The sequence below is a fragment of the Lepus europaeus genome, chromosome 9 (assembly GCF_033115175.1).
Source record: "Lepus europaeus isolate LE1 chromosome 9, mLepTim1.pri, whole genome shotgun sequence".
Classification (NCBI taxonomy): domain Eukaryota; kingdom Metazoa; phylum Chordata; class Mammalia; order Lagomorpha; family Leporidae; genus Lepus; species Lepus europaeus.
The window spans coordinates 22,471,766-22,495,049 of NC_084835.1; the positions used below are offsets into that span (position 1 = coordinate 22,471,766).

Sequence of the window (23,284 nt, forward strand, 5' to 3'; positions counted from 1 at the left end):
ACAACATGAACAGGTGGCCCCCTTTGTGGGTTCCCCATGCACAGATCCCACCAACCAAAAACCAACACTATCTGGGGAAAAAACTTGTGTCTACAGTCAACACAGACAGATTTCTTCTTTGCCATAATTCCCTACAATACAGGATAACAACTATCTACACAGTACTTACACTGTATTAGATAAGTTAAGAAATCTAGACATGATCTAAAACATATGGGAGAGATGTGAGATGATAAACAAATACTACACTATTTTACAAAGGTCCTGAGCAACTGTATATTCTGGTATCTTTAGCAGATTCTAGAACTAATCCCACCAAGAAAAACACTACAATTTAGCTTATGAAGTATTAGCAGTCAACAGATTTTGGACCTAAAGGTGAAAAATCAATTTGCATATATGCTTTAAAACAAGCTAATAAAGAAAATTAGAAAAAGGATTCTAATTAGAATTCTTTCCTTAAAACTCTCACACTCACATACAAGTAAAACATTACCACCTTTGTTAGGATGTTCCAGCATTAGAAGAATTTCTGAGAGGGAGATCACTTTTTTTTTGACAGGCAGAGTGGACAGTGAGAGAGAGAGACAGAGAGAAAGGTCCTCCCTTTTGCCATTGGTTCACCCTCCAATGGCCACCGCGGCTGGCGTGCTGCGGCTGGCGTACCGCGCTGATCCGAAGCCAGGAGCCAGGTGTTTATCCTGGTCTCCCATGGGGTGCAGGGCCCAAGCACTTGGGCCATCCTCCACTGCACTCCCGGGCCACAGCAGAGAGCTGGCCTGGAAGAGGGGCAACCGGGACAGAATCCGGCGCCCCAACCGGGACTAGAACCCGGTGTGACGGTGCCACAAGGCAGAGGATTAGCCTGTTAAGCCACGGCGCCAGCTGAGAGATCACTTTTTAAAAAAGATTTTTAAATTTCCTAACATGATAGCAAAACAAATCACAACAGAACTAAAGACAGCCAGTTAACAATCTGTGGTGATCAGAAGAGCAACTAAAAGAAGAACCCAATAAAGAAATATCAAGAGTTGACACATTTAAGAGAAAAACACTCAATTCCACAATACATACATTATTTTGGTATTTACCTAGATCTGCTACAGTTCCTCCTTTAACAGGTGTATTTTCACTATCTTTCTTTGGATTAACTAAAAAAAAAAAAAAAAATTATATTTTAGGGGAACACATGCATCTCACTAGAACACCAATATCATTCACTATTTATCTTTACTGTCAATATCACAAAAGCAGCTGCAAAACATTAACACTTAACATATTAGGCAATATTCTATAACTAACTACCCAAGCAGTGACATATTTTCTTCATAAAATGAAATACATGGGCTGGCGTTGTGCCATGGTGAGCGAGATCTTCCATCCACTGATTCACTCCACAAATGGCTGAATTAGCCAGGCCAAGTCAAACTCAGGTGCCCAGAAATCCACCCTGGTATCCCAAATGGGTGGCAGGGATCCAAGCACTTGGACCATCCTCCACTGCTTTCCCAGTTACATTAGCAGAGAGCTGGATCAGAAGTGAAGTGTCGAAGATCTGAACTGGGAGTCCATTTAGGATGCTGGCATTCCAGGCTGCAGCATAAGCTGAAGCGCCACATCTGTCATCCCTCTGGATGTACCCATTTTAAAATTTGTGGCAGACACTGCCAAATTCTATTAAGTGGATTCATCGACTTTCACTTCCATCAGTATTTCAGAGTACTGATTTCCTCAAAAGAATCAGAATTTTCCATCTATACTGTACGCTTTGAAAATCAGAAGTAACTTGATTAAGTGTGATTGACATCTACTCAGTCATTGGCTCTGTGTATCTTATAAATTAGCAGTACATAACATTTTGCCTTTTACTATAAGAGGTTTAGAATCTTTATATATAATTAATATGAAAAAGCAGAAAGAGATAGGCAAATGGAGATATATGCTCCATCTGCTTGTTCACTCCCTGCAATGGGTGGGGCTGGGATAAAAGCCAGGAGCCTGGAACACAAATCTAGCAGAGAAAGGAGAGAAAGGGGTATGGAAGGCTTCTACTAGTGGAATACTTCTCCCATAAAGGTGGGCGAGAAAGGGTATAAACTAACAAATTAAATGTCGAGGTTGGCAGGTAAAGCCGCTGGCTTCCGTGCTGACATCCCACAGGGACACTAGTTCACGTTCAGGCTGCTTGACTCCGAATCCAGCTCTCTGCTGTGGCCTGGGAAAGCAGTGGAAGATGGCCCAAGTGCTTGGGCCCTGCATCCACGAGGGAAACCTGGAAGAAGCTCCAGGCTCCTGGCTTCATAATGAGACAGCTCCAACAGCTGTAGCCACCTGGGAAGTGAACCAGTGGATGTAAGACATCTCTCTCTCTCTCTGCTTCTCTCTCTGTAACTCTACCTTTCAAATAAATAAATCTTAAAAAAAAAAATAGGAAATTAGAATAACTTGAAATTAATTAATTAATTAAATTTCTGTCATGTGTCTTTTCCTTTTGGAATATACTGGTCCTTATCTCTGAAAATTCAATCACAGGCGCACTGAAGACACAAACATGCAAAGGTCAATTAAAAACACTTGATGTACATCTAAAGTACACTTTGAACTTCACCCAATCACCAATCAGGCCACAATTTACATCACTAATAGTAAGGTTCACCACACTTACCCGGCAATATTCATTACTAGAGGTCTTCAAAGTCTTACTTACATAAAGCAATACTCAGAGATTTAAAAAGGTTAAATTGTACAGATATATGTAGTCTAGTTTTTCGTGAGTATTGGCTCTGTTGAGATTTTAAAACTGCTAATTTTAAAGAATTATTAAATATAGAAAATTCTTTAGTGTTTTCTCAATAAACAGATTGCTAAAAAGTAAAACAAATAATTGAAGAAAATGGAAGTTCAAAAAGGCTAATCTTAATGGAAGGAAACTATTTCTATTGGAATGTTGAGAATTCTAGACTCAGACTAAGAAGTGAATCATCTCATGGCACTGAGGAGAATGACTACATCATATCTAATGCTCTCAGGCAGCATACACACCATTTTTGGGAAGTACTACTTCCTCTATATTGGGTACAGGTGTTGGGTCTTCCATGTCCTTGGTGAGATCTTCCTGCTCATCATCTTCTTTCTGACTTCTGCGCTTCCCATAAAGACTAGCTTGGCTAAAACATAAGAGAGACTGATAATAGCTACCTATTATTAGCATTTATGCTCAGACACACTTTAAGAGACAAATAGTGATCAGATTAGATGCACTCCTCAAATTACATCTAACAAGAAAAAAATAAAATAAAATAAAAAGCTACCAAGCATAAAAAGTGAGCACAGATGCACTATCATTTAAATTGCAGACAGTACCTAACAGATTAGATTACTGTGATAAAAGAACACCTGCCGAGGAGATATGACATGTAACTCGTAGATTACTCAAAAAAAAAAAAATCAAGTTACATAAGAAATTTTCTCAAATATATGCACAATTGTTTACCTGACTCTTTCTATCACCTATCGGGAATTATAAAGCATAAATACTGAATATAGTCATTCATTCTTTTTTAATAGAAATTGGCATTGTTTTCACTCAATTAAATCAGTTTAAGTATTAAAACTGTCTGATGGTTAGATAAAAATGGAATATTCTTTACCCTGAAGAATTACAAAAAACAAGGTACAAAAATGATTACCTACCTTACATAATGTGATGAAACCAATACAAAAACATACAATAGAAGTATCATATTTCAGTACAGAAAAATACAGAGAAATAAATAAAAGTAATGAAAAAAAAAATACATTGGGTATAGTTGGTCAAGCTACCACCTGCAATGCTGGCAATCCATATGGGCACTGGTTCCTGTCCTGCTCCTCCACTTCAGAAAAAGCTACCTGCTAATCTGCCTGGGAAAAGCAGCAGCAGATGACCTAAGTCCTTGGACCCCTGTACCCATATGGATGAAGCTCCTGGTTTCAGCCTGGTCAAGCTCTGACTAATGAAGCAATTTGGAGAATGAACCAACAAATGGAAGATATCTCTTCCTCTCGCTAACTGTGCCTTTCAAATAAATCTCAAGAAAAAAGGTGGGGAAAGGAAGTGGCACTGTGGCATAGTGGGTTGGGCATCTACCTGAAGCGCCAGCATCCCATAAGGGCACCAGTCGAGGTCCAACTGCTCCACTTCTGATCCAGTTCCCTGCTGATGGCCTGGGAAGGCAGTGGAGGATGGCTCAAATGCTTAGGTCCCTACAACTGCGTGGGAGACCATGAAGATCCTGGCTCCTAGCTTCAGATCCACCCAGCTCTAGACATTGTGGTCATTTGGGGAGTGAAACAGCAGATTGAAGGCCTATCTCTCTGTCTCCCTCTGTAACTTTGCTTCTCAAGTAAATAAATCAACATTTTAAAAAAAGAAAAAAATTAGTGAAGATTGCTGGTGACAGTTATGCTGTACCTTGAGAATTATGGAACAATTCACTAAGAATTAGGCAATATTTCAGAGTAAAGAGTAAAGACTAAAGGCATAAGGAGGAAGATTAACTTGTTTGAGGAAGGGGCTGGCAGTAATCCAGACTGTATTCACAAGTGACAGTGCAAATGGAGACAGAACACATTGCACTAGCCTAAGCCCCACAATACAGAGAGAATGCTCACAGTTCTCCTGGAGGGAGACAAAACACTTTAAAAGTAAGGAGAGATTCCAGAAACTTGAATAAAACAAAGGTTAGCAATGTGCTTTGTTTAAATTCAGGATTTCAACAGAACACTTAAAATAAGAAGAAAAGACCTGATCCTTAGGCACCAAATGTATCTTACTACAATGCATCATGTACGTGAGAAAACTCAATATGGTCAACTTTGTACTCAAAGTACACAGGGAAACAGCACCACTGTGAACCTCTTAGATATCCCACTTTGCTCAATAATTGCACTGTCCTAGGCTGCATTTTAGCACCTGTTTTTTGGCTCCAAATACTTTAAAGTTGACATCATGGGGGTGGTGAGTCCTTGTGGTGTAAGTTAAGCTGCAGTCTGCAACACTGGCAATCCTATATGGGCAGTAATGTACCTGGAAAAGCACCAGAATATGGCAAAAAGTGCTTGAGCCTCTGCCACCCACATGGGAGACACAGAGGAAGCTCCTGGCTCCTGGTTTCAGCCTGGACCAGCCCCAGCCACTGCGGCCATTTGGGGAATGAACCAGCAGAGGAAGATCTCTCTCTCTCTCTCTCCCCCTCATTTCTCTGTTATACTATCTTTCAAATAAATAAATCTTAAGAGGGAAAAATAAAGTTGACATGCCTTTCCTGGTGAAGAGCTCAGGCAGCTCTGAAATCTGAGCATCAAAAGCAAGATTCACATTAGCAACATAATAAAGTCCAGGCCAGTGTTTTGCCACAGGAGACCGAGCTGTGGTCTGCAATGACAGCATCCTATACAGGCACTGGTTTGTGTTCCAGTAGCTTTACATCCAATCCAGCTCCTTGCTAATGCCCTGGGAAAAAGCAGTGGTTCAAGTGCTGGTTCAAGTGCTTGAGACCCTGCCATTCATGTGGGAGACTTGGAGGAAGATCCTGGCTCCTGGCCCTGGCCTGGCTCAATCCTGGACATTGCAGCCATCTGGAGAATGAACCAGTGGGTGAGGACCTCTCTTTGTAAGACCTCTCCCTCTCTTCTGTTACTGTGACATTCAAATAAACAAATACCCCTTAAAAAAAGGAAAAGAGATATAGTAAAGTTACCTTGAGTAATACCAAAAGAAAGGTATTTTTACTATTAATTTTTTTGGAATGTGGCTTAATACCCCCCACCGCATCAAAAAAAAAAAAAAAAAAGTCTTTATGTCTGTGATTGAGTCAGTAACATTGTATATAAACTAAGTTTTACAATTTCCCTAAACACTCTTATGCATGACTGAAGAATGTCTCTGGGGTGGGAATTTAGCCTTTCAGTTAAGACAAAGGTTATGATGCTGGTATCTCACATCAGAGTCTTGAGTCATGGTTCCCGGTTCCTGACTGCAGTCTCCTACTAATGTAGGCACTGGGAGAATCTGATTATGGCTCAAGTTAACTGGGTCCCAATAATGAGATGCATGCATTGAGTTAAGTTATTAGCTTTGACCCTGAAATTGCATGCATCTGGGGTACTGGAAATTGCAGGAATCTGGGGGGAAGAATGAGGATGAAGTTCTCTCGCTCACTCTAGATGTCTTTTTCTATCTATTTCTCAAATAAAAATTTTTTAAAAAAACTAACTGTTGGGGCTGGTGCTATAGCACAGTGGGTTAAAGCCCTGGCCTGAGGTGCTGGCAATCCATATGGGCACTCCTTGTAGTCCTGGCTGTTCTTCTTCCAATCCAGTTCTTTGCTATGGCTTGCACGTGGGAGACCTGGAAGAAGCTCCTGCCTTCAGATTGGCACAGCTCTAGATGTTGTGGCCATCTGGGGAGTGAACCAGCAGATGGAAGACCTTCTCTCTATCTCTACCTCTGTTAACTTTTTTTTTTTTTGGACAAGCAGAGTTAGACAATGAGAGAGACAGAGAGAAAGGTCTTCCTTTCTATTGGTTCACCCACCAAATGGCTGCTACAGCCGGCGCACTGCGCTGATTCGAAGCCAGGAACCAGGTGCTTCCTCCTGGTCTCCCATGAGGGTGCAGGGCCCAAGCACTTGGGCCATCCTCCACTGGCCCCTCACCCCGCTAGGCCACAGCACAGAGCTGGACTGGAAGAGGAGCAACCAGGACAGAATCCGGTGCCCAGACCCTGACTAGAACCCGGGGTGTCAGCACCGCAGGCGGAGGATTAGCCAACCAGCGTCTCTGTTAACTCTTTCACATAAAATAAATCTTAAAAAAAAAAAAAAAAAAAAAAAAAAAAAAGACTAATTGTTAACTCTAAACTTCATGGAGTAACATGTTTCATGGCATGGTGTAGGGAGAGAAATGTCAATTTGACTAGAGTGGAAAGTCAGTGCACGAAATAGAAACTGTGAAACAGATCTTTACAATCCAGTCACAAAGAGTGAGAAATTTAACAAATGCATCTATCACATGAAAATAAAATAATCAATTATTTAAATCATCATTTTCTAAGACTAAACTATGACCTTGGCAAAATTACACACAAAAAATTTTGTGCCTGGAAAATCAAAATGATGAAATATCAACTTAATAAGTAATAAGTTACCAAGTTATTCTAAGCTATTCATTAAGTACTTCAGGCCATACACTAAGTAAGGGCTTTAAAGTCTAATTTAATCCCAACAACAACCTATTCAGCAGAAAACATGATCCTCATTCAAGGAAGGCTCATAAAGCAGAAATATGTGGCTGTAAAAACATCAATGCTGTCCTCTGCAGAACATCAAATAGCTACAGGTTCCTCTCTTACATGAGACAGACGGTAAAATCAGAGAGAGACACTTAAACTCCTTACCAACCAAGCTTCTTGCATAAACTTAAAGAAAAATGGAACATAATAAGATGCCTCTAAAATAACATCTATAATAAGATAAACCATCAATGCAAAAGACTTCCAAATAAGTCAAAACATGATTTACTTTCAGGAAAAATGCTAATATAAATGTAAAATTCTGGCTAGTCCTTTGAAGTTTCTTTTAATACCTTTTTTTAAATCACACTGCAGTGCTTACCCTTTCTTCCCGCTCTTCTTCCGTGATTCTGTGGGTGTGGGTGGCGGAGGTGAAGGTGAATGTTTCCTCTTTCGAGCATTAGCTGATGCTTTTCTATCTCTTCTTTCTGGACTTCTGACTGGCTAGGAAAAAGTAAGTAGAAATAAAAATCAGCCAACTTTTCCAACTCCTCAGTTTCTACAAACCTCTGTCCCAATAAATCAAGATACCATCAAATTCATTAGTTGAGACAAATGGAAAATCAATGTCAAATTACCAGGACCAGCAATAAAGACACGTTACCTGACATTTCAGGTTATACAATGACATCATCAGCATCCCATAGATATTCCAAATATACTGTGACATAAAAGTGCCCAAAACTCAACCATAGCTATATGCTAAGGCTCACATTTTGAATTAGCAGGTGGGAAAAGCACTAATTACTTCTAGAAAAATATGAAACATGCTACTAAACTATGAAATGCAAAGATGAAAATAATAATCATGTGAAACTGTACAAATAAACTACTTTTAAATCAATCAGTAAAAGGGCATAAAAAGAGGTAATTTCACAGCAGTGAAACACAAACCTGAGCCGATATTCTGGCATCACAAGCACAAGCATTACTTGGTAAGCCACAAAGCCAGCCCCAACATGTACTTTTTACTAGCTCATGCACCTTGGTTTGTAAGTGAAAGTTATCAATGAATATATGGAAACATTTAAGCAAGTAAAAGGCAGGAAAACCTAGTGGTGAAAACAGTACCAAACAAAATACCTCTTCATTCTTTGTAGAAATTCGCTGACGAAAGCTCACTGGCTTCCTGTTGTCATCCACCTCATAATCCTCTTCATTCATCCATTCATTGAAAATGTCAGTGTCTAAAATCCATTTTACATGAACCTAAAACCATATCAGATTATGAATAATAAAAATCACTCAAACTTTTAAAGCATTCAAAAGAAAAGCGTATTTTTTTCTTTTAATTTTATTTGGAAGGAAGAGAGACAGAGACAGACGACAAAGATCTCAGTCCACAGCTTCACTTGCCAAACTTCTGCCAACAGATAGGGCCTAAAACAAGGGGTCTTGAACTCAACTGGGTCTTATATGAGGATGGCAGGGACCCAAGTATTTGAGTCATCACTGGCCACCTTCAGAATCAAAAGCAGAACCAGGACTTGAACCCAGGCATTTCAAATCAGGATGTAGTAGCTCCAAATGTCATCTCAACAATGCAGCACTCACCTTTGTTTTAGCTTTGGAGCATGAAACTGTACAAACCAGATTAAAAGTCTGAATCACAATTTAACCATCCCAAACTTTTTTAAGATTTACGTATTTGTTGGGGCTGGTGTTGTGTTGTAACGGGTAAAAGCTGCCGCCTGCAGTACCAGCATCCCATATGGGCACTGGCTACTCCAACTCCAAACCAGCTCTCTGCTATGGCCTGGGAAAGCAGAAGATGGGCCAACTGCTTTGGCCCCTGCACCCACGTGGGAGACTCGGAAGAAGCTCCTAATTCCTGGTTTTGGATCAGTGCAGCTCTGGTCTTTGTGGTCATCTGGGGAGTGAAAGAGCAGATGGAAGAATTCACTCTCTGCCTTCTCTATAACTCTTTCAAATAAATAAATAGTTACTTACTTGAAGGTCAGAGTTAGGAGAGAAGAAAGGACACAGATCTTTCACCCACTGGTTCACACCCAGATGGTCAGAACAGCTGGGGCTGGGTCAGGCCAAAGCCAGGAGCTTCTTTCAGGTCTCCCTTGTGGTAGCAGGGGCCGAAACACTTAGGCCATTTTCCAGTGCTTTTCCTGGGCCATAAGCAGGGACCTGGATAAGAACTGGAGCAGCAGGGACACAAATTGGCATCCAGATGGGATGCCTACATTGCAGGTGGTGGGCCCTACCATTTCAAATTTTTATTTCCTTTTAGCGAGTAAAGAAAAATGGAAAGCATCATTGCCTTGGCTTAGACTAAGATTTTGATAATCATATCATTGTATCTTCACAAAAATCACTGATAAAAATATTTAACAGCACAGAGCCAAAGATATTCACTGCACTAGGAAGAAAGGATGTCTCTAGTTTTCCATAATCAACAACATTCTAAATAACGATAAAAGAGCACATTTACAGAGACCTTTCACAGCTTTGTTAGGTACAATGCACTACACAGAACATTTAAAAATGGCCAGTTTGGGTGGGTTTGGAGAAGTGAGAATCAGACGTTAGGTTCTCCTCTGTGTTTTGTACAATGTCTCTTGCTGTAGTTCCTGATTATAGATAAGAAATACTAAAGGGAAGGGTTCTCTAGATGTACAGAAGTAGATATGTGTATGTAGATATTTAAACCACAGACCTAGGGTATATAATATTCCATTTTGCCCAACACTATTCTCAAATGGGATACATCTAGAATTTAGCACTAGACAATTCTATCGTGTGTGGGATGGCTGTTCACATCTCAAGTCATGGAAAGTGACAGAGAGGTTTTGCAATGAACATGAACATATCCAGTCATGAGAACCAAGAGAACAACTGCAACCATGAAACTCAACTAGAAAACTGCAAAAGCAAGACACATTCACTAGAAATGCAACATGAACTTCCTAAAGAAATATGTTCTATCAAAATAAATTTCTCACAGCCCCGTTAAAAAAAACGGACTAAATTACTCAGAGAAATGCCTCTCTCACACCTTGATGTAAGAATGATACTCATTTGACGACATGGCTCCTCTCCCTTGAGAACTAGTTACACATAATGCACTAAAACACAAAGTTAACATCCAGATAAAGAAAAAATACCTTCAATATTACAGTCCAAAAAGTCTACTGAATATACAAATTCTGGATCCAGAGTAGAAACAAAAACACAGTATATGGGAAGCCTCAAGCTAACAAAAGGAGAAAAATAAGACTATGATAAAGAAAAGGGTAAATTAATTCAGCGATGGGCTAGAAAATACACGTCAGACAGAACAATGTTTACACCCTTTATCCAGAAAGCCTTGAAAGGAATTTGAGAAAGTGCATTACAATAGCATGTGACAATAGTGCCAGACTCTATGCTATATATTTAATTTCTTATTTAATCCCAAGCATGATGAAGCGAGGTTGGTATTAGCTTCCCCAGCTTTCCAAATAGCAAACGTGGAAAAATTTCAGTAGGCTGTGTAATTTCACATCTAACATTTAAGATTTGACCTGAATTCTATCTAGGTCTAAAATCATCATGCTTTATTACTGCTCTCAAAAAAATACCAATGTGTTCAAACAGCATCATAGGCTATGTGGCATTGGGCAAAATTACCTAACTCTGGAGCAAAGTTTCCCTATGAACAGAATGATGCTAATAAGCTCTGCAATTCAATCCCACTTTCAGCAATATGCTCTTCAGGAAATATATGAAAGGAATCGAGATGGAGAAAGAAAAAAATATAATCCCAGAGAAGTCAACAAGTACTGAAGTCAATCCTACTTTATAATTTTTTTTCTTTTTTTATCTATTTATTTGAAAGGTTGAGTCACAGAGGCAGAAGTAGAAGCAGAGAGAGGGAGAGAAGTCTTCCATCTGCTGGTTCACTCCCCAAATGCCCACAACGGCCAGAGAAGAGCTTGATCCACAGTCAGGAGTCAGGAGCCTCTTCTGGGTCCTCCACGCAGGTGCAGGGGCCCAAGGACTTGGTCATTCTCCACTGCTTTTCTTTTCTTTCTTTCTTTCTTTTTTTCTTTTTTTTTTTTTTTTTTGACAGGCAGAGTGGATAATGAGAGAGAGAGACAGAGAGACAGAGAAAGGTCCCCCTTTTTGCCGTTGGCTCACCCTCCAATGGCCTCTTCTGCCGGCGCATCTCTCTGATCCGAAGCCAGGAGCCAGGTGCTTCTCCTGGTCTCCCATGCGGGTGCAGGGCCCAAGCACTTGGGCCATCCTCCTGAGCACTCCCCGGCCATAGCAGAGAGCTGGCCTGGAAGAGGGGCAACTGGGATAGAATCCGGCGCCCTAACTGGGACTAGAACCCGGTGTGCTGGTGCCGCAAGGCGGAGGATTAGCCTGTTAAGCCATGGCGCTGGCCTCTCCACTGCTTTTCGAGGCCATAGAAGACCTGGATTGGAAGTGGAGCAGCTAAGATTCAAACCGGCGCCCATACGGAATGCCGGCACTGCAGGCAGCAGTCTAACCCTCTACACAACAGTGTTGGCCCCTACCTCAGTTTTACTTATTTATTTATTTATTTGAAAGAGTTACAAAGAAGAGAGGAGAGGCAGAGAGGCAGACAGAGGAAGCTTCAATCCCCTGGATCACCACCCAGTTGGCTGCAAAGGCCAGAGCTGCATTGACCCGAAGGCAGGAGCTTCTTCCAGTTTTTCATGCGTGTGCAGGGGGGCCCAAGGACTTGGACCATCTTCTACTGCTTTCCCAGGCCATAGCAGAGCTGGATCAGAAGTGAAGCAGCAGGGACTCGAACCGGCTACCATAATGGATCCCAGCATTGCAGGTGGCAGCTTTACCTGCTCTGCTGCAGTGCTGTCCCCCACCACCTCAGAGAGTTTTAAAGGAATGAGGTCAGCGCTGTGGGGTAGTGGGCTAAACCTCAGCCTGTGGTGCCAGGATCCCAAGAGGGTACCAGCTTCTGTTTCTGCTGCTCCTATTTCGATCCAGCTTTCTGCTATAGCCTGGGAAGGCATTAGAAGATGGCCTCAGTGCTTGGGCCCCTATATCTGCATGGGGGGCCCGGAAGAAGCTCCAGGCTCCTAGCTTCAGATCGGAACCAGCAGATGGAGGATCTGTCTCTTTCCCTCCCTCTCTGTAACTCTACTTCTCAAATAAATAAATAAATAAATCTTTTAAAAAATTTAAAAAAGATGGGAGGGACTAAGTGGAATTAAACAGCATTTAAGATATATTCAATATTATAAAGAATTCTATTTTCTCTACATTTGTCTACATACATTCAACAAAACACCAGGGAAATTCCTAATGATTGTTTCATATAGAACTTGACAAGTTCATTATAAAATTCATATAATGTACCTAGAAAGGCAGTAGAAGATGGTCCCTGCCACCCACCTGGAGTTCCTGGCTTCTGGCTTCCACCTGGCACTGTACAGGTCATCACGACCATTTGGGGAATAAAACAGTGGATAGAATACCTATCTGTTTCTCTCCCTCTTTCTCTGTAACATTACCTTTCAAATAAATAAAAATCTCTGAAGAAAGCATTAGAAAAATTAAATAGAAAAAAATTCATATGAAAGGGCAGAATCAGCTGAAGAGGAGAACAGTGGCATCATTCTTGTAGGAACAAACTGACCAGTAACTTTGAAAAGTTCACAAGATGGGACAGTGCTGTGGCACAGGTAAAGCCTCCACTGGCATCCCATACTGGCACAGGTCTGAGTTCCAGCTGCTCTACTTCCAATCCAGCTCTCTGCTAATGTCCCTAGGGAAGCATGAGAAGATGGCTAAGTACTTTGGGCCCCTGCACCCATGTGGAAGACCATGAAGAAGCTCCTGGTTCCAGCTTGGCCCAACCCCAGCTGTTGTAGACATTTGGGTAGTGAACCAGTGAACGGAAGATCTCGATATCTCCCTCTCTCTCTCTATCTCCCCCAACCCCTCCCTCCAGTGCTCGCTCTGTATCTCTGCCTTTCAGTTTCAAACAAATAAATCTTTAAATTAAAAAAAAGATGCTGAATTTTAAAAAAGTTTATGGAAATGGATTTAAAAGATAAATTGATTTTAGTGCAGAACAGTTTTGAAAGTCATGCAGTCGGCCAGCGCCATGGCTCACTTGGCTAATACTCCGCCTGTGCACCAGCATCCTGGGTTGTAGTCACAGTTGGGGCACCGGGCACTAGTCCCGGTTGCTCCTCTTCCAGTCCAGCTCTCTGCTGTGGCCCAGGAGGGCAGTGGAGGATGGCTCAAGTGCTTGGGTCCCTGCACCCACATGGGAAACCGGGAGGAAGCACCCAGCTCCTGGCTTCGGATTGGTGCAGTGCCAGCCATTAGGGGAGTGAACCAATGGAAGGAAGACCTTTCTCTCTCACTGTCCATAACTCTCTAACTCTGCCTTATCAAAAAAAAAAAAAAAAAAAAAAAAGAAAGAAAGAAAAAGAAAGAAAGAAAGAAAGAAAGAAAGAAAGAAAGAAAAGAAAAGAGAAGAAAGAAAGCCATGCAGTCATTTCATTTCATAATCTCGGCTTTCTGTCAACTCTGAGGATCTCACATAAATAAAAACTGCTTTCTGATACAATTGATGATCAGTGGGGAGAGGAATCAGACTTCAGTTATCAGTCCCTTTTCAAGGAATAGGTTATAAAACACTGCAGAGGTAAAACAAATTTCCCTACACAGCATACTTGAAAAATTAATTCCAGGAGAATTTAAGATATACATATTAAAATCAAAACAGAGGCCGGCGCCGCGGCTCACTAGGTTAATCCTCTGCCTGCAGCGCCAGCACCCCGGGGTTCTAGTCCCGGTTGGCGCGCTGGGTTCTAGTACCGGTTGCTCCTCTTCCAGGCCAGTTCTCTGCTGTGGCCCAGGAAGGCAGTGGCGGATGGCCCAAATGCTTGGACCCCTGCACTTGCGTGGGAGACCAGGAAAAGCACCTGGCTCCTGGCTTTGAATCAGTGCAGTGCGCCAGCCGCAACACGCTGGCTGTAGCAGCCACTTTAGGGATGAACCAACAGAAAAAAGGAAGACCTTTCTCTCTGTCTCTCTCTCTCACTGTCTAACTCTGCCTGTAAAAAAAAAAAAAAGAAAAAAGAAAAGAAAAGAAAAATCAGAGAAACCTGTAACATCTAATTTAGGAGAATGTCTTCATGATCTCAAGATAAGAAACCAAAAAGACCAGCTACTAGGAAATTTTTTTTTTTTTTTTTTTTTGAAGAATTTATTTGAGAGGTAGAGTTCCCGACCCCTGCACCCATGTGGGAGACCAGGAAGAAGCTCCTGGCTCCTGGCTTCAGATCGGCCCAGCTCTAGCCACTGCGGCTAACTGGGGAGTGAACCAGAGGATGGAGGACCTCTCTCTCTGCCTCTCCTTCTCTCTCTGTGTAACTCTTTCAAATAAATTAATTAATTAAAAAAAAAAATACATGGAAGATCTGCCTGTCTTCTTTCTTTTTCTCTCTGCCTTTCAAATAAAATCAGTAAATAAAAATCAAATTATAGAGAGTCAGGGACCGGCGCTGTGGCATAGTGGGTACAGCCACCATCTGCAGTGCCGGCTTCCCATATGGACACCAGTTCAAGTCCCAGCTGCTCCACTTCTGATCCAGCTCTCCTGCTGTGGCCTGGGAAAGCAGTGGAAGACGGCCCATGTCCTTGGGACCCTGTGCCAGGTGGGTCTGGATTGGCACAGCTCAGGCCACTGCTGCCAACTGGAGAGTAAACCAGTGGATGGAAGACCTCTCTCTCTTTTTCTCAGTACCTCTCCTTCTCTCTATGTAATTCTGATTTTCAAATAAATAAACCTTTAAAAAAAAGTTGACAGAAAACGCATGTTATAAAAAATTGTAGAAAGTTGAAAACAATTTAATAACTCTTTTTAATAAAAATGTAGGGGGCCGTGCTGCAGTGTAGTGGGTAAAGCTGCCATCAGCAGTGCCAGCATCCTATGTGGGCGCCAGTTCTAGACCTGGCTCCACTTCCCATCGAGCTCTCTGCTACGGCCGGGGAAAGCAGTAGAAGATGTCCCAAATTCCTGGGTCCCTGCACCCATGAGGGAGACCCAGGAGAAGCTTCTAGCTCCTGGCTTCAGATCGGCTCAGCTCTGGCTGATGAAGCCATTTGGGGAGTGAACCTGCAGATTGAAGATCTCTCTCTCTCTCTCTGCCTCTCTGTAATTCTGCCTTTCAAGTAAATGAATAAATCTTTTAAAAAAAAAATAGAAATGAATAGAAAAACAAGCATATGTCATAGCAAACAGGCACCTGGGCTTCCTAAGTGACAGCATCAATAGTGTTCAGCTTCACTCCCCACACTCCACTCTAAACTCTCTCAAACCTTACTCTGACCTAGCTTTAAATTGTCCTCAAACATCACTCCAGACACTCTGTAACAAAAATAACAAAGGACAGCTATTAGACAATGTAGAATAATCTTTTTTAAAAAAATCATTCACCTTCCATGGCTTTTCTGGAATTGGTGGATCTTCAATTTCAGCATCAACATCATTACTATGCACCCAAGTATCATAGCTATGAGGGAAATGAAAAAAGGGAAAGACAAATTAAAATCTAAGTTCATTCATTAGAAAGAACTATATCAAACATAAGTAATATTATAGAAAAGTATCAGACTGTCTTTACCTCCCCAAAAATAAAACTCTTCTGTAGAGGCCAACTGTAATTTTTAATGCTGAACACAAATGTCAAGCCTCAGCGCACACAAATTTCAGTAGCTGATTCTGCTCTCTTTAAAGTAGATTCCTCCCATGACCTCCAGGATAACAGCAATTACCTGGTACTGCGTCTTGTAACCAGCCTCTCTTTAGGCTCTATTGCCAATTTGTAATCTTTAATCAAAACCTCTTCAACATTTGAAAGCTCCCAGGACTAAGTTTCTGGTACAATCCTTTTCTCTGAGATATCTCCCTTAGTTGTATGACTTCAAATACATACTGACGACTTGAAATCTTGTATCTGCTTTCTTCTCAGAATTCTAAATTCATTAATTCACATCTCAGAATGTCCAGCAGGATTCCAAACCCAATACTCAAAGCTCAATTTGCAATGCTACCCTAGGCCAGCGATGTACAATTTCAGTAAATGACGACTTCAGATTTCAAGTAGTTTGGATCAAAACACATACCTGAATTCACTCTCAAGCATATCCTAAATGAAATCAGCAGCAAATGTTGCAGTTCTACCTTCAAAGTATTGCCCACAATCTCCTTCTTACCCCTCCACTTTGCTCAGTGGTTTCCTTACTTCTGCCACTGGCCACCCAACAGTCAATTTTTCACATAAAAACCAAAATGATTTTAAGTCAATCAGTCTATATTACTCTACTGCTCAAAATTTCCCAACAGCTTCTACCTAATAAGAAAGAAAGTCTCAATAAAGTCAGAAAAATGACAACACAAATGAACAATATTATCACACTTCAGAAAATAAAATTACAAATGTTTCTGACTTCCTTTGATTAAAAAATGATTATTTCAGATCTCATGGCACATCAGTATTACCTGTCTGGGTAAAATCCCCAATGTACTAACACCTGCTTGTCTTTTCTCATCACGGGTCTCAACCACTCCTCTGAAAGAGTAAAAACAAAAAGCAAACAAACAAAAAAACTTCAGTAAAACTGACAAAATGACTATGATTTAACTGTAATTGTTATAATTATGTTCCTTTTTAGGAAGAAATAATAAAGCTATACCAGGTTCCCAAATGCCAGATCACTGAAAAATGAAGAAAAGGAGCAGGTAAGTTAACTGGCCATGTGATGAACAAATGCCAAATAGGAAAGTAACAGAATCTAAGAAGACACAATGAGAATACCAAAGATCATCAGAAGTCATCTGGAAACAATTTTTAAGGATTTATTTATTTAGTTGAAATAAGTTACACAGGCAGACAAAGAGAAAAATGGAGAAAGAGATTTTCATCTGCTGGTTCACTCCCCAAATAGCTGCAATTGCCAGGACTGGGGCCAAGCCAAAATGAGGAGCCTGAAACTCCACTAAGGTCTCCTACATGGGTACAATGGGTCAAGCACTCGCAGGTTATCAGTTTAACCCACTGTACCACAGTGCCAGCTAACTGGAAACAGTTTTTTAGACACACAATTTCCATGTGTAAAAATCAGTCCAGGGGCCAGCATTGTGGCACAGCAGATTAAGCCATCATTTGCAATGATGGTATCCCATTGCAGTGCCAGTTTGCATTCTATCTACTCTGCTTCCAATCCCGCTTCCTGCTGATGCACACCATGAAAGGCAGCAGTATTAACTCAAGTAACTGAGCCCAATACCCATATGAGAGACCTGGATGGAGTTTCTGGCAACCAACCCAGGCGTGTGGGGAGTAAACCAGTGGATAAAAGATTTCTGTCACTTGCTTTTCATATAAATAAACAAAATCTTTTAAAACAAATAAAATTAGTCCAAAATCAAAATGAAAATAATACTCAACACCGAAGAGACAAATAATCCACTTAAAAAATGGGCATAGGATCTGGAGTTCCAGTAGCTAAAGAACACAAGAACAGATGCTCAGCATCATTTACAGTAAGGTAATTCACAATTAAAACCATTGTCTCATTCTCCAGTGGCTGCCAAGATGTTCAGTTCTTCCAGGACAGCCTATGCCATGTTGGAGTGAGGTACTCACTTCATCCAGCCACTAGGATCAAGCCCACCTGATCCAGCCTCCCTGGCTCTCCTGTATCTACTGCACCCTTGTCCTACATGACAATTAGGAGACCTTCACAGAGAGTAAGATCAATGCCTTTATTAAAGCAGCTGGTGTAAATGTTGAACCTTTTTGGCCTGGCTTGTTTGGAAAGGCTTTGGCCACTATTAACACTGGAAGCTTCAGCTTGCAAGGCAGGGGCTGGTCAATCTGTTCGAGCAGGAGGTCCTGCCACTTCACAGCTTCCCCAGCTAAGAAGTAGAAGCAAAGTGGGAAGAATCTGATGGAGGAATCTGAAGATGACGTGGGCTTTGGTCTTTTTTACTAAGCCTCTTTTGTTAATTTGTTCAATAAAAAGCTGAACTCTGTAGTTGTTGATCTTGCTGTTAAAAGAAAACAAAACACCCACAAAGAGATATAGCCTGACACCTTCTAGGATGGTTAATATAAAAAGATAGCTGATAACAAGTGTAGACAAAGAAGCAACGAAACTGGAATATTTGTACAATGCTAACAGGAATACAAACTATGGCAATTTGGAAAAGTCTGGCAAGTTTTCAAAACTTCAGTGTTACCAATTACTTCCATGTCCAGCTTTTACACATGAGAACCACCATATTATATGCCTGCCCCAATACCTAGCTTTCCAAACTACAACTTCCAACCCATATGCCTTCCTACTCTTAACTTTTCATTATCCTAAGAAATATAGCCAAATTGTGTCCCTTGCTTTTCCTCAACACATCTGTTTATTTATCTACATTTATGTTTATTTTGTACCCAATCATATAATACTCAAAGTCACTAATAAAGGGGCTGGCGTCGTGGCTCACATGGCTAATCCTCTGCCTGCAGCGCCAGCATCCCATATGAGCACCAGTTGCTCCTCTTCCAGTCCAGCTCTCTGCTGTGGCCAGGGAGTGCAGAGGAGGATGGCCCAAGTGCTTGGGCCCTGCATCCGCATGAGAGACCAGGAGGGGGCACCTGGCTCATGGCTTTGGATCGGCACAGCGCCAGCCATGGTGACCATTTGGGGAGTGAACCAACAGAAGGAAGACCTTTCTCTCTCTCTCTCACTGTCTGTAACTATACCTGTCTAATTAAAAAAAAAAAAAAAAAAAAAAAAGATGTGAGTTGTTCCCTTTGGCACACAGGCCATCTTTTAAAAAAAAAAAAAAAAGTCACTAATGTAATTAAAGTCTATTAAAAACCATCTGTTATTTTAAATTTCAGCTACTGCTCCTAAAAGGAATATTCCGCTTTCAGGGTTACACAACACAGCTTTTAACATGTTGCTAAAGATCCTCATCTGCCCAATCACCTGAAACATGCAGCAGAGTCCCTGTCTACTGACAGTTATCCTAATGCAGAGCTGACAGTGTACAGAATCACAGCCTACACGGAAAACTAACCTCAGACACATAAAAACTTGAATTTAATTGCTGTCACTAATGATTACTCTGACTACTAACAGCAAAACCAAGCAAGTGTCAGAACACACGTAAAACTAAGCAATATTAAACAGGGAGAAAAACCTGTAAAAAACATAGTTCCATGTGTACATAAAATGCAAATTATTTTAAAAATTTACATTTTGAGAATTTAAAGCACAAATTTTGGAGGTACTAAGTTATCAATACGGTGAGTATTCTAACACACTGAGCGATCCACCACTTCCATCTAGTGGAAACTAGCTGCCATTACATAACAAAATAAAAGCTGAGGGGAAAACTGACTATAAACATGAGATGCAGAGTAAGATTTCTCACTTTATAAAATGATTAAGCAATGGTTTGTTAGATTTGACACCAAACACAACACAAGCAATCCACCCTCCCTTTTGGCCCCTCAAAAGGATTAACTTCTTATGATTTTTTTAATGTCTGTTGGAGCTGTAGTGATGCCCCTATCCCTTTCTTTTTTCTTTTTCTTTCTTTTTCTTTTTTGACAGGCTGAGTGGACAGTGTGAGAGAGAGACAGAGAGAAAGGTCTTCCTTTTTGCCGTTGGTTCACCCTCCAATGGCTGCAGCACTGTGGCCGGCGCACTATGCTGATCCGAAGCCAGGAGCCAGGTGCTTCTCCTGGTCTCCCATGGGGTGCAGGACCCAAGCACTTGGGCCATCCTCCACTGCACTCCCTGGCCACAGCAGAGAGCTGGCCTGGAAGAGGGGCATCCGGGACAGGACCGGTGCCCCGACCGGGACTAGAACCCGGTGTGCCGGCGCCGCAAGGCAGAGGATTAGCCTACTGAGCCGCGGCGCCGGCCCCCCCATCCCTTTCAATCCTGACATTATTTTTTCCATTTTTAAATTTACTTGAGAAGCAAACAGATGAGGAGAGAAAGGGAACTCTCACCTGCTGATTCATGTTTCAAATGCCTACAGTGGCCTGAGCCAAACCCAGGAGCCAGGAATGCAATCCAGGTCTCCCATGTGAGTGGTAGGAACCCAATTACTTGAGCCTTAACCACTGCCTCCCAGGTCTGCATTTGCAAGAAGCCAAAGTCAGGAGCTGGAGCCAGTACTAGAACCCAGGAACTCTGAGCATAGGTGACTTAAAAGACTAGGCCAAACACCTACTCTTATCTCTCCTTTTTTTCTCTCTTATTTGTAGCAAAAGACTTTAATAACCTTATGAGTGTTTCCTAAAAACAATTTCTGTCACTGCTGAGCAAGTACCTCATGGTTTTATATTTTCTACTTCATTAATTTCTGCTTTTCTGTTGGTTAAATACTTGATTCATGTCCTTTGTTTATTAAGATTGAAAAGCAGAGTGACAGGAGAAGACACAGAGATCTTTCATCTGATGGTTCACTCCTCAACTGGTCACAAGAGTTGTAAGGCTGAGCCAGGCCAAAGCCAGGAGCCTGAATTCCATTTGGGTTTCCAACGTGAGTGGCAAGGGTCCAAGTACTTGAACCATGAGCTGCTTTCCTAGACGCATTACCAGGAAGCTGGATCTGAAGCAGAGCAGCCAGGACTCAAAATGGGATGCGGGTCTCACAAGTGGTGGCAAAACTAGCTCCACCACAATGTTTGTGCTCTTCCATTATTTTGTTTTTGTTTAATTTTATTAATTTCTTAATAAAAATTTCCAGTTTTTCTTTTTTCCTATCATTTGAAGATGGCCACTTGGGAAGTGAACTAGCAGACAGGAGGTCTCTCTTGGTAAATGCCTTTCAAAGAAATAAATAAAATCTTTTAAAAAAAGTTTGTAGGGATATGTTGAGCTAATAGAAAACCTGACTGTTGGGGCTGGCACTGTGGCTCAGTAGGTTAATCCTCTGTCTGCCGTGCCAGCATCCCATATGGGCAATGATTCTAGTCCCAGCTGCTCCTCTTCTCATCCAGCGTTCTGCTAGGGCCTGGGAAAGCAGTAGAAGATGGCTCAAGTGCTTGGGACCCTGCACCCACATGGGAGACCCTGGCTTCGGATGGGCACAGCTCCAGCTGTTGAGGCCATTTGGGGAGTGAACCAGCGGAAGCAAGACCTTTCTGTCTCTCATAGTCTGTAACTCTACCTCTCAAATAAATAAATAAAATCCTTAAAAAAAAAAAAAGAAAAGCTGACTGTTTCATATTAAGAAAAAATCTATTTCTCACTCTAAATTGCTTTATATTGTGTTCTCCAACTCAGTCCTTAAAAAGAATGGCTAGCACAAATCATTTTCTATAGGTCTGATGAATTCTGGTCGCTGATAAAAATCAACTTTAAGAAAAGCAGTTAAATATTGAAAACCAAAATACCATATATTGGCGCAACTGCTGTGGCATAGCAGGTAAAGTCATCGCCTGCACTGCCAGCATCCCATACGGCCGCCAATTTGAGTCCCAGCTGCTCCACTTTTGATCCAGCTCTCTGTCATGGCCTGGAAAAGCAGTACAAGATGGCCCAAATCCATAGGCTCCTGTAACCGCAAGGGAGTCCCAGAAGAAGCTCTTGGTTCCTGGCTTCAGATCACCCCTGCTTTGGCAACTGTAGCCATCTGGGGAATAAACCAGCAGATGCAAGATCTCTCTCTCTCTCTCTCTGCCTCTATTACTCTGTCAAATAAATAAATAAACCTTAAAAAAATATATAAAAATTAGAGCAGGGCCAATGCTGTGACATAGCAGGTAAAGCAGCAGAATGCAGTGACGGCATCCCATATGGGTGCCGGTTCAAGTCCCAGATGCTCCACTTCCTATCCAGCTCTCTGCTGTGGCCTGGGAAAGCAGAAGAAGATGGCCCAAGTCCTTGGGCCCCTGCACCTTCAAGATGCTCCTGGCTCCAGATTGATGCAGCTCCGGCCGTTGTGGTCAATTAGGGAGTGAACCAGTGGATGGAAGACCTCTCTCTCTCTCTCTCTCTGCCTTTCCTTCTCTGTCTAACTCTGACTTTCAAGTAAAATAAATAAATTTTTAAAAAAAATCATAGCATGCTATAAAATTTATTAAAAAAACATATTTACCAAATACTATATTGCTGTAGGACCCTGTCTGGACAGCCAGTAAACCAACTTCTTCACTAGATATCCTTCTATCTTACAATGTCTCTTTAATTTTCAGAACATAAGACATAAGGCATACTTAATAACCATACAATTAATGACTGTCAACAAAGAAATTTAAGTCCAGTGATTAGTAAGTTGAAAAGTACAATATTAGTTTGCTTAGAAAATAAAGTAAAAGAGAGCAAGCATATTTCTTCATTAAATAGGAAACTATGTATTTAAATAATCTCTTGGGCAGGTACTGTAGCACAGAAGATTAAACCATTGTATGGGAAGCACACAATGCTTTGAGTCCCAGGTACTCTGCTTCCTCCTGCTAATGTGCCAGAGAAGGCAGTGATTGATGTACTTGGGTACCTAGCATCCACATGACAGACCAGATGGAATAGTGGGCTCTAGGCATCAGCCTAGAGCAACCCCAGCCAATGCGGATTGTTGTAGAGTCAACCAGCTTTAAATGGAAGACCGTTCTTTGTCTTTTTCTCTGTCACTCTGCCTTTGAAATAGACAAATAAATAAATCTCTTTTGAAGATTTTAAATCTTTTTTAAAGATTTATTTAAAAGAGTCACAGAGAGAGAGAGAGAGAGACAGACAGACTGACATCTTCTATCTGTTGGTTCTCTCCCCAACTGGACACAACAACCAAGGCTGGGCCAGGATGAAGCCAGGAGCCAGCAACTTCTTCTAGTCCCCCACATGTGTGCAGAGGCCCAAGAACTCAGGCCATCTTCGACTGCTTACCCAGGTGCATCAGCAGGGAGCTGGACTGGAAGTGGAGCAGCCAGA

General features: G+C 41.6%; 1 protein-coding gene and 1 pseudogene across 1 annotated transcript in view; one reads left to right on the top strand and one right to left on the bottom strand.

The window, feature by feature from the left end:
- The window catches only part of SMARCC1 (SWI/SNF related, matrix associated, actin dependent regulator of chromatin subfamily c member 1), a 155,869-nt gene that overhangs the window by 98,096 nt on the left and 34,489 nt on the right, over window positions 1-23,284 (bottom strand). Inside the window, exons 7-12 of the mRNA XM_062200743.1 lie at window positions 16,836-16,905; window positions 15,771-15,846; window positions 8,417-8,542; window positions 7,656-7,777; window positions 3,043-3,167; window positions 1,092-1,151 (exon numbers count right to left, since the gene is read on the bottom strand). Coding sequence (XP_062056727.1) covers window positions 1,092-1,151; window positions 3,043-3,167; window positions 7,656-7,777; window positions 8,417-8,542; window positions 15,771-15,846; window positions 16,836-16,905 — 579 coding nt within the window. The remainder of the gene's footprint in view (window positions 1-1,091; window positions 1,152-3,042; window positions 3,168-7,655; window positions 7,778-8,416; window positions 8,543-15,770; window positions 15,847-16,835; window positions 16,906-23,284) is intronic.
- Window positions 17,814-18,331, top strand: LOC133766673 (large ribosomal subunit protein P1-like; annotated as a pseudogene).